Source organism: Chrysemys picta, unplaced genomic scaffold, assembly GCF_011386835.1.
Source record: "Chrysemys picta bellii isolate R12L10 unplaced genomic scaffold, ASM1138683v2 scaf1771, whole genome shotgun sequence".
Lineage (NCBI taxonomy): Eukaryota > Metazoa > Chordata > Testudines > Emydidae > Chrysemys > Chrysemys picta.
The window spans coordinates 1-12,000 of record NW_027054476.1 but is presented as its reverse complement, the minus strand read 5'-3'; the positions used below and the strand labels follow the sequence as shown (position 1 = coordinate 12,000).

General features: G+C 51.7%; 1 protein-coding gene across 1 annotated transcript; it reads right to left on the bottom strand.

Moving 5' to 3' along the window:
- Positions 1-685: 685 nt before the first annotated feature.
- On the bottom strand, positions 686-10,344 carry LOC135980081 (maestro heat-like repeat-containing protein family member 7). The gene is made up of 6 exons (XM_065580155.1): positions 10,240-10,344; positions 8,959-9,108; positions 7,506-7,660; positions 6,999-7,134; positions 1,218-1,381; positions 686-1,110 (listed from the first exon to the last, which is right to left on the bottom strand). Exons 1-6 carry the CDS (start codon positions 10,342-10,344, stop codon positions 969-971), a joined length of 852 nt encoding a protein of 283 aa, XP_065436227.1. The 3' UTR covers positions 686-968.
- Between the last annotated feature and the right edge of the window lie 1,656 nt (positions 10,345-12,000).

Below are 12,000 nucleotides of genomic sequence, written 5' to 3'. Positions count from 1 at the left end.
AAGAGACAAAGGCCAGAAAGGAGGGGCTGGAGGGGGGTTTCAGTTGGGAGCTGGCTGGGGACGGGAAGTGAGTGCGGACGGAGTTGTCTGCCTCGCTGGGCCCCAGAATGGACCCGGCTGAGGGGTCCCGTTTGCTGTACCTACAAGCTCTGTTTTAGACTGTGTTCCTGTCATCTAATAAACCTCTGTTTTACTGGCTGGCTAAGAGTCACGTCTGACTGCGAAGTGGGGGTGCGTGCAGGATCCTCTGGCTTCCTCAGGACCCCACTTGGGGGGACTCGCTGTGGGAAGCGCACGGAGGGGCATATGCTGAATGCTCCAAGGAGAGACCCAGGAAGGTGAAGCCGTGTGAGCTTCTTGCCCTGAAGACAGTCTGCTCCGAGGGAGAGGAGGCTCCCCAAAGTCCTGACTGGCTTTGTGGGGAGCAGTTCCAGAGCATTGCCCGGGGACTCCGTGATAGGCTGCAAGAGAACTGCAGACAAAGAAGGGCGTCGGTGGGCTCGGTGGCCTTTCTCATGTGCCCAGATATTGGGTGATGAGAGACAGAAGGTGGGTTAGGGAATATCTTAGATTGGTCTAAGACAAGTGTTGGAGCTTTCTGTGTTAGCGTCTCTCTCTCACACACAGATGCTGGGCCAGCCAAAGATATTCCCTCCCCCACCTTGTCTCTCTCATGTGCTGGGCCTGACAGGGCTACACCAACGCTGCAGACAGACATGACGGAGGCTGTCTTTGCCCAGCCACGCCTGCCAGAGCCACGCAGGAAGCGGTTTACGCCAGGCAGCGCAGGGTGGAGAAGTAGCCGACTGACCCCTCGGCCAACGGCACAGAGGCTGTGGCCTCTTCCACGCAGGCGATTGGGAGCCGCGTCTCACCCAGCGGGGAAGGCGATGTGGCCGTGTCCTGGGCCCAGGGACGGGAGATGCTACTGCGGTCAGTTCTGGGCAGCAGCCCCAGGGACAAGACACTCACCGGGCAAGCACCAAGACGCCTTTGTGGTGCATGTCGGCGTTCACGAGCATGCCCCAGCCACCCTGCTTGTGGATGAACGTGGTCTGGTCCCTGTAGCCAGCACATTGGAGCAAGGCTTGCATGGCATCCACCGCACACCTGCATGCAGAGCGAGCCTCTTGTTACTGAGCGAGCCCAGGCCAGGCCCTGCCGCGTGCCTGCGGGCGACGGTTCAGAACCGAGGTGGGGTGTCGGGCTGGTGGTACCTGACAGGGCTGAGGGGTGCGGGCGTGTCCTCCTGGTTATGCATGGACGGCTCCACTATGTATGTGATCTGGAATAGCAGGGCGATGGAGAGCTGAGGGAAGAGCTCCTTCACCTGCTGCCTGCAGTTCTGCTCCTTGAAGATCTCGTACAGGGCTCTGGTGGCCTGCAGCCAAGAACAGGAGACAGATGTCACTGCAGGGCCTTCGCCCTTCCCACGCTCCCCCGAGGCACCTAGAGAGGAGGGGTGGGCTGGGGGCTAAGGCCTGGGATGCTGGATTCAATTCCTAGCCTGTGTGACCTTGGCTAGAACCACAGAAGGGACTTCGGCTCAGCGTTGCCATGCCTAGCTTCATGTGCCCTGCTGCCCAGTGGACTCACAGCCCTGAGTTAAGTGCCCAGGCTCCATATACGCTCCAGAGGGAGAGTCAGTTGGGCCAATTGTTAAAGAGGGTAAACGGGATGGCCTGGGTAATTTCAGGCCTGTCAGCCTGACATCGATCCCAGGCAAGATAATGGAGCGGCTGGTACAAGATTAAATTAATAAAGAATTAAAGAAGATAATTTAATTAATGCAAATCAACATGGGTGTATGGAAAATATTTCCAGCCAAGATAATTGCGATCTGTTTTTCGATGAGATTACAAGTTTGGTAGAGAAAGGAAATAGCATTGGCATAATATATGTAGACTTCTGTAAGGCGCTTGAGTTGGCGCCGCACTCCAGTTTGATCGGAATCCTAGAAGGATACAAAAGTAACGTGGCACACATGAATTGGTTATAAATTGGCTGACAGGTCTCAAAATGTAATTGTAAACTGGGAATCAGCATTGCACTGGTGTGTTTCCAGTGTGGTCCCCGCAGGGATCGGGTCTTGGCCCTACGCGATTTAACATTTTTATCAATGACCTGGAAGAAAACATAAAATCATCACTGATAAAATTTGCAGCTGACACAAGAATTGGGTGAGTGGTAAATAATGAAGAGGACAAGTCACTGATACAGAGCGATCTGAATCGCTTGGTAAACTGGGGGGCAATCAAACAGTATGTGTTTTACTATGGCTCATTGTAAATGAATACATCTAGGAACAGGACGGGGGATTCTCTCCTGGGAAGCAGAGACTCTGAAAAGGGCCTGGGAGTCCTGGTGGATAATCAGCTGAACAGGAGCTCCCAGTGTGGCGCTGTGGCCAAAAGAGCTCATGTGATCCTGGGATAAATAAACAGAAGAATCTCGAGTGGGAGTATCTGGCACTGGTGTGACCCACTGCTGGGATCCTGGGTCCTGTTCCAGTGCCCACAATGCAAGAAGAATGTTGATAAATTGCAGAGGGTTCAGAGAAGAGTCGTGAGAATGATTAAAGGATTAGAAACCATGTCTTATAGTGATAGGGTGACCAGACAGCAAGTGTGAAAAATCAGGACGGGGGTTGGGGGGTAATAGGAGCCTATATAAGAAAAAGACCCTAAAATCAGGACTGTCCCTATAAAATCTGGTCACCCTACACAGTGAGAGACTCAAGAAGCTCGATCTATTCAGCTTAACAAAGAGAAGGTTGAGGGATGACTTGATTACTGTCTATAGGTATTTCCCTGGGGAACAAATATTTAGTAATTGGCTTTTCAGTCTAGCAGAGAAAGGTCTAACATGATCCAGTGGCTGGAAGTTGAAGGTAGACATTCAGATTGGAAATAAGGCATACACGTCACAGTGAGAGTAATTAATCATTGGAACAATTTACCCAGGGTGGTGATAGATTCTTCATCACTGACCATTTTTGAATCACGATGGGATGTTTTTCTTCAAAGACCTGCTCTAGGAATGATCTGGGGGCAGTTCTCTGGCCTGTGTCATGCAGGGGATCTGACTAGATGATCACAGAGGTCCCTTCTGGCCTTGAAATCTATGAAGCTAAGAGTGGGGAGCTGCCTAAACCAGCCAATAGGAAATGCTGAGGAGAGGGGTGTGGCCTAAGCCCCACCCCCAAAGGGAATTCGGTATCTATCTCTACTTGGGAACACTTAAATAGTCATTGGAGCAGAGTTTAGACCCCGGGTCTCCCAGTTGGGTGCCCTAACCACTCGGCTAGAGACAGTGGTGTAGTCCAAAATCGGAAGGTACTGGAATGCCACTAAAATATTGATTTTCATAAACATGAATTATACAAATTCACATTTTATTTGTCTACTGAATTTCTGGTACAGTAATACTTGGCTAAACCAGGCATGGCTGGAGACAGGCTGGCTGTCCAAAATAACAAGGTATTGGATTTTCTTTTTTTTAATTGTGTACACAGGGGTCGGCAACATTTGGCACGCGGCTCGCCAGGGTAAGCACCCTGGCAGGCCAGGCAAGTTTATTTACCTGCTGACGCAGCAGGTTCGGCCGATTGCGGCCCCCACTCGCTGCGGTTCGCCATCCCGGGCCAATGGGGGCGGCGAGAAACCGCGGCCAGCACATCCCTCGCCCGCGCCGCGTCAGCAGGTAAATAAACTGGCCCGGCCCGCCACGGTGCTTACCCTGGCGAGCCGCGTGCCAAACGTTGCCGACCCCTGGTATACACGCGCGCACACACACACACACACACACACACACACACACACACACACACACACACACACCTATAGTAGCTATTCAATTCATTTTAACTGTTGAAATCATTATGCTGAAATGCCATTAATGTGTACACAACACACTATGTAAAAGATCTAAATCTAGACAGTACAGTGAGAAAAACCCAATGAATGCGTAGCACGTTTTCTTTTTACTTTAGCCTATAGGCTAATGAAAATACAAAATAAATCACGCTGCTGCACTATAGACATTACTCTATCTGGCGGAAATAATAAAAGTTTATTTTAAATTGAAACTAGCTAGTAGGTTACACAAGTAACACAAAATACATCAAGGCATAACAGGGGCTGAAGTAGCAAAGGCCTGCTGTAATGCATTTATCTAATTTCTACAAGTATTTCCACAAAGTGTCTTTCTCCATCTTGTAATTTATGTGTCTGTGAATCAGAGGGAGAACAAGGATGTCTGAGCCAAGTTCTGGCACAGCTGAGAGGATGCCACATGGAACATGAAGGGCCACGGAGCTTGCTAAACATGAGCAATGACATATGCGGAATAAGCCGCTTGCTACATTTGCCATTCACAATCATAGTCATGTGGCTAAATCCACGCTCACACTCAGCCGTGCTGCATGAAATCACACACGTGGAGCTGAACAGAGGTTTCAGCTGACCAGTATAGTCAAGAAAGTCACGCTAGGCATTGACTATTCCAAATCGGTTGCACAGCTGCCCTACCTCCTTTTCACTTTATCTAAGAATAATGGGTCACTACAAAAAGTAATTTTCCCTCTGCTGATACTCACACCTTCTTCTTGTTCTTTCTTGGTTTCAGGTGACCGGCAGTAAAGCGTATACAGTTTGTCAAAGAATTCCAAGTGATTTACAGCTCTTACTTCACTTAACGTTTCAGCAGCTGCCAAATCCAACCTGTGATTCACACACTACCTCACTAGAACATTTGGGTACTTCTTCACAATACAGCTCGCTACGCCAGAGTTCTTCCGAAGCATAACACTAGCACCACCACTCGCAAATACTACAAGAGTAATTGTAATCAGAATTCGATTTATTGAGGCATTTCAGCTCACAATCTACAGTGCCTGAAGCCGTCTGACGTGGAAGTGCAATCAGATCAAGAAACATGAAGTGAGGATAATCATCCTTCAAAGTGTCACATTTTAAATAGATTCTAACTGTTGATTCATTGCTCAGAGTAGTTGATTCATCAACAGACATGGCTATCTTTCCGTCACTCTCCGGCATCTGAGCGCACATTCGTCATTTGCAAGGCTTTCGGTGCATTGCAGATGAGATAGGGTCTAGCATGTCTGTAGCACTGAATTGTGAACACAGACCGATACCAATATCTACACCATGCAGTATGTGGAATTCAGTTAAATCGGGACGATCCGAGTAGGGTCTGCCATGTTTAGCAATGTAATATGCCATTCGCTTTACCTGCACAGTTGTGTCAAGTTCTGATTTTGTCATGTTAACCACTTCATCTTCAAAAGTTGAGGTTTCTGCTTCTGTTGAAAGCTGTAAAGCTACCTGCAGTTGAATCTTTGTGTTCCTTTATCTTCATTGGCAGAGATGTTAATCTGGACTCTCAGCTAGGTCCATAAGGAGAAACAGAAAACTACCACCACCCTACTGCTATGGAGAGACCCTGATGAAACTTTGCTACCGTTAAGGCATCCAAGCTTACCATCATGGCAGGACAACCAAGGATAGTCCCTCTTCTTCAGCATCCACTAACCAGAATTCATGCCAGCTGGTCTTTGGCTGTTGAAGGGTAATCTTCACAGTTCGTTCTCACTGCAATAGCCACCTCAGTGAACTCCATTACAGGAAGAGCTCTGTTTTTGTGTTTGTGTCTGCAGTCGAAGCACGGCTGCTACTGTCTTCGTCAGCACCTTTAGCCTTCTCAAAGAAGTAGTTAGGAAGAGAAGAATTTCCTAATGCTCTTTTCACTGCATCAGAGGACTGCTGGCTGTAACAGACAGTTGTGCCGGAGATGTGAATCATGTCATTTAGCTTGCCTACTATGTGCGTTCTGGCTCGATTACAATATTGTTGTCTGGTGTTGTTTCACATCTTTATTAATGACCTGGATGTAGATAGAGAGAGCAAACTGGTCAAGTTTGCAGATGACACAAAGCTAGGAGGAGTCACCAATACTTTAGAGGAAAGAGCTAAAATTACGAGGGATCATGGTAAATTGGAGGACCGGGCTATAGACAACAAAATGAAATTCACCAAAGACAAATGTGAGGTGCTACATTTAGAGAAGAAAAATCAAATGCACAGATACAGAATGGGGGATAACCAGCTTGGCCGTGGCACTTCTGAGAAGGATCTGGGAGCTGTGGTCGATCACAACCTCAGCATGAGTCAGCAATGCGATGCTGTTGCAAAAAAAGCAAATGCAATTTTAGGTTGCATTAACAGAGGTATAGCATGCAAGTTATGGGAGGCGATAGTACCGCTCTACTCAGCACTGGTTAGGCCTCAGCTGGAGGACAGTGTCCAGTTTTGGTCACCAATGTCTAGAAAGGATGTGGAGAAACTGTAATGGATCCAGAGGCGAGTAACAAAGATGATCAGAGGGACGGAACACAAGCCATACGAGCAAAGGCTGAAGGAACTGGCTATGTTTAGTTTGGAAAAGAGGAGATTAAGGGGGGACTTGATAACGGTCTTCAGATACTTGGAAGGCTGCCATAAAAAAAAGATGGAGAAAAGTTGTTCTCTCTTTCCACAGAGGGCACGACAAGAGGCGATGGGGTCAAACTACAGCACAGCAGATGTAGATTAAACCTCAGGAAAAGCTTCCTAACGGTAAGAAGAGTAGGACGATGGGACAGACGCCTAGGGAGCTTGTGGAAACTCCTTCGCTGGAGGTTTTCAGAAGGAGGCTGGAGCCATCTGTCTGGGGTGGGTTAGACACAACAAGTCCTGCCTCGTGGCAGGGGGCTGGACGAGCTGACCCTGCGATCCCTTCTCACCCTGTGGTTCTAGGAGTGCTGCTGAATAGCACCAGGAGAGCGTTTCGGCGTGTTCCGGCTCGACTATAGCACTGGCTAGAGTCACGCTCTCTCTCTTCGGCCCAATGACTATACCCAGTGGGAGACTGAGAGACACCCTCAGGCAGTGATGGGGACACACGGCGCTCCTTCCCTTGCTGCAGGGGCTGATACTTACAGCCAAGGGGGCCTCTCTCTGAGAGACATGATGGTGGTGCAGCGGCTGTTCCCGCAGCGTGTTGAGCAGCTCCTTTAGGACCTTTTCTATGCTCTGGCAGTGGGATGCCAGCATCCGCCACATCTCCGCAGCAACGCTGCAAAGGGAGAGAGCCAACGGCACTTGGTCAGAGCCCCGCCAGCCTCCTGCACCACGCCCCCCCCGGCACCGGCACCCTGCTGGGACTCCTTGCACCAGCCAGCTCTTTGTTGCCCTCCCACTGCTGCTGGTGCAGGCTGCCTGGGGACCGGGTCTGAGTGTCAGCCCCAGGGGAGGCTGAGGGATGCCATACAGGGTTTTGCAGGCTGGCCTGTCTCCAGGGCAAGCCAGCCTGCAAAACCCTCCAGGAGAAGCAGCAGCTCTGCAGGGAGAAGGAGATCTCTGGAAGGTTCTGCACTCCCCTGTCCCTGGCAGCGGGACCAGTCCGGGGGACCCGGAGCGCAAGCGACGGCAGCCCCAGCCCCGTACCTGTCACATGACAGCGAGCAGCCCAGCAGGGTTCTGACCACCTCCTCGCTGTACTGGTTGCCCAGCATGAGAAGGGTCCTGAACAGCTCCTTCCGGGACAGCGGCTCGCTGATGGAGTCCAGGTTCTTGTAAATGCTCATCACAGCCTCCGACACCTGGAAGGGAAATGAGGAGATGGGGGCCTCGGCTTCCTCGCACTGCTATTGATCTGGGGTGCCAGGGACCTGCTGCACCTGAAAGCCATCTGCCCTCCCAGATCCTCTTTGCCAGCCCCAGACCTAGAGCACAGGACCAGTTCCCAGCCTATCGATTCATAGACTGCAAGGCCACAAGCGGCCATGGTGATCACCTAGACCAGGGGTCTCAAACTCAAATGACCACAAGGGCCACATGAGGACTAGTACATTGGCCCGAGGGCCGCATTACTGACACCTCCCCCCCGCCGCCCTCTGCCCCACCCCCACTCCACCCCTTCCATGAGGCCCCACCCCTGCCCCGCCTCTTCCCACCCCTTCCCTGCCCCCATTCCAACCCCTTCCCCGAAATCCCCACCCCAACTCCGCCCCCTCCCTGCCCCCAGGGGGTGCAGGAGGGGTGTGGGGTGTGGCAGGGGCTCAGGGCAGGGAGTTGGGGTGTGGGGTGCAGGAAGGGTGAGGGGTGCTGCAGGGAGTCAGGGCAGGGGATTGGGGTGCAAGAGGGGTGCAGCAGGGGGCTCAGGGCAGTGGATTGGGGTGCAGGAGGAGTGCAAGGTGCGTCAGGCGGCTCAGGGAAGGGGGTTGGGGTGCAGGAGGGGTGTGGGGTGCGACAGGGGCTCAGGGCAGGGGGTCAGGGTGCGGCGGGGGCTCAGGGCAGTGGGTTGGGGTGCAGGAGGGCTGTGGCAGGGGGTCAGGGTGCAGGATGCGGCAAGGGCCTCAGGGCAGGGCGTTCGGCTGCAGGAGGAGTTCGGGGGGCGGGCTCTGGCCTGCCCTGCCCCGCCCCCGCGCTGCTCCGGGATGTATGTATTGCTGTTGCTTCAGGCTCCGCCCCCAGCATCTCCCATTGGCCGGGAATGGGGAAACGCGGGCAATGGGAGCTGCTGGGGGCGGTGCCTGAAGCAACATCAACACACACAGCAATGTGCCCCCTCTTCCCCATGTTCCGGCCGCTTCCCGGCACGGCGCGGGGGCAGGGCAGGCAGGCAGGGAGTCTGCCCTGCCCCAGTGCACGTCGGGCCAGAGCCGCTCTAGGTAAACGCTGGGGGAGGGCAGGAGCGGGGGCTGCGAGGGGCTCGCGGGCTGCAGAAAATTACCTCGCGGGCCGCATGTGGCCCATGCGCCGTGTGTTTGAGACCCCTGACCTAGACTGACCCCCCCTCCCCCCCACATTGCACAAGCCAGAGACCTGCCCCCCAATAACACCTAGAATCTCCCACGGATGGGCTCCCCCAGCAGGGTGTTCTCACTGCAGCTCTTACCCTCTCCAGCCTTGGGCCGGGGACCATCAGGATCTCATGCAGCATGTGCCTGGCCACCACCGAGTCATGGACGCTGGTGTCTTTCATGCTATCAATAGCAGTGCAGAGGAAGTCCATGCGCTCAGATCCGTTGAAGTACTTCCCAAACATCTGAAACAAACCCGCCAGTGAAACCATTTTTGCTGCCCAGCGCGGTTCCAGTCAGTGGCCGAGCAGCCAGGACTGGCCCAGCCAGGAGTGCAGGCAAACCCCACTCTGCCGGGACAGGGCTGGGTTACTGCACCTGGGCAGCACAGTATCCAGTCAGCAATCAGGAACTGCCGTGCATGGCAGAGGCCAGCCGGGCAGTCCACGGGGGCACAATACTGCACAGCACGGATACACTCTCTAGTTCTCAGCAGGGGCTGGCACTGGTGCACAGATGCAATGATGCCTTTTGTTGCATTAATCTCTGGGGAAGCTCCCACCACGCCTGACAAGGAGCTGGGATCAGGTTTGGATGAGCCCCAGTGCATCTTGGGGTGTGGCATGTAGGGAGGCATATTGGGCTGCATTAGTAGAAGCATTGCCAGCAGATTGAGGGAAGTGATTATTCCCCTCTATTCGGCACTGGTGAGTTCACATCCGGAGTATTGCATCCAGTTTTGGGCCCCCCACAAGAGAAAGGATGTGGACAAATCGGAGAGAGTCCAGCAGAGGGCAACGAAAATGATTAGGGGCCTGGGGCACATGACTTATGAGGAGAGACTGAGGGAACTAGGCTTATTTAGTCTGCAGAAGAGAAGAGTGAGGGGGGATTTGACAGCAGCCTTCAACTACCTGCAGGGGGTGGGGGGTTCCAAAGAGGATGGAGCTAGGCTGTTCTCAGTGGTGGCAGATGAGAGAACAAGGAGTAATGGTCTCAAGTTGCAGTGGGGAAGGTCTAGGTTGGATATTAGGAAAAATGATTTCACTAGGAGGGTGGGTGAAGCACTGGAATGGGTTATCTGGGGAGGTGGTGGAATCTCCATCCTTAGAGGTTTTTAAGGCCCGGCTTGACAAAGACCTGGCTGTGATGATTTAGTTGGGGTTGGTCCTGCTTTGAGCAGGGCGTTGGATTAGATGATCTCCTGAGGTCTATGATTCTATGAGGTAGAGTGGGCCATAGGCAGGGCTCTGGCCCAGATGAATGGGCTCAGTCACACGCCTGGGTCTGTCCCTTCCCCCGACTCCTAGGGTGTTAATTTCTGACTCCTGATAACTCTGCGCACAACAATCCCGTGAAGCACTGACTGTACTTACCCATGTGATATCGCTGGTGTTGGTGAACAAGGTGTCCCAGGAGCCGTACAGGATTTGCTTGTCCTTGAGGAGCTGCCGATGCTCTTCACTGTTCGCCAGTGTCATAGCTATAAAGGGAAGGGTGTAACAGCTGACCTGTGTACAGTACTATAAAATCCCTCCTGGCCAGAGCCTCCAAAATCCTTTTCCCTGTAAAGGGTTAAGAAGCTCAGGTAACCTGGCTGGCATCTGACCCAAAGGACCAATAAGGGGACAAGATACTTTCAAATCTTGGCGGGGGGAAGGCTTTTGTTTGTGCTCTTTGTTTGGGAGTTCGTTCGCTCTTGGGACTGAGAGGGACCAGACATCAATCCAGGTTCTCCCCATCTTTCTAAACAAGTCTCTCATATTTCAAACTTGTAAGTAAAAAGCCAGGCAAGGCGTCTTAGTTTTACTTTGTTTTCTCAACTTGTAAATGTACCTTTTACTAGAGTGTTTATCTTTATTGCTATGCTTTGAACCTGAGGCTAGAGGGAGGTCCTCTGAGCTCTTTAAGTTTGATTACCCTGTAAAGTTATTTTCCATACTGATTTTACGGAGATGATTTTTACCTTTTTTCTTTAATTAAAAAGGTAATTAATTTCTTTTTAAGAACCTGATTGATTTTTCCTTGTTTTAAGATCCAAGGGGTTTGGATCTTGATCCACCAGGAGTTGGTGGGAGGAAGGAGGGGAATGGTTAATTTCTCCTTGTTTTAAGATCCAAGGGGTTTGGATCTGTATTCACCAGGGAATTGGTGAAGGTCTCTCAAGGCTATCCAGGGAAGGGAATTAGCTTTGGGATGGTGGCAGCGGACCAGACCTAAGCTGGTAGTTAAGCTTAGAAGTTTTCATGCAGGCCCCCACATTTGTACCCTAAAGTTCAGAGTGGGGAAGCAGCCTTGACAGCCACCATCATTGAGGCTGAGCCAGGGAGGGGAAACAGACAGCAGGCAATATAAATCAGATGTTCGGTTAGCAAATGGGAGTTTTGCAAGAAAGTTTAGAGAGGGTGTGTGAGAGACAAGTACATCTAACAACCATACTGTAAACTCAGGCCAATAACCCCCTCCCCAGAAACAAAACTAAACAAACTAACCCCCCTGGAAGAGTAAAATAAACCAGGCAGAAGGGCAGCAGCAGCATGGGGCTCGCCAGTTGATTGCACTGAATGCAGCATGTATGATTACCAGCCCTATGGGCAGGTAGCATATGTGGGCATTTGGCCCAAGGAGCTACTGGCCCTCGGAGACCAGGAGGCCAGAGGGGCTGAACTGGTGGAGCCAAGGAAGGCAGCGAGGTACATAGAGGAGACTTTTAGGGACACAGTAGAGTGGTCCCACCCCCAGTCTGACAGCCTCTGTGCTGCTGAGGAGGGTGAAAGTTTCGGGGAAGGAGAACATCGAGCTAGAGCAGAGGGAGACGATCCCATAGTTGGGACCCACCTTCCAGATGAAGTCATGATGTCCTCTCAAATTGAGGTAGGAACCCCAGTTACAAAGAAAAGCCTGGTAATAATAATGGGGGATTCAATCAATAGACATATAAGCAGTTTGGTTTGTGATGGCTGGGAGAACCACATGGTAAATTGCCTGCCTGGTGCAAAGGTTGCAGCTCTCACGAGACATCCAGACAGACTTATGTGCCCTGTGGTATGTAATCTAGCGTTTAAATCGGCCTCTGTATGAGATAGCTAATGTGACAGTGAATTTTAAAAAAGTCTCCAGATGTGATCCCTGGTAAG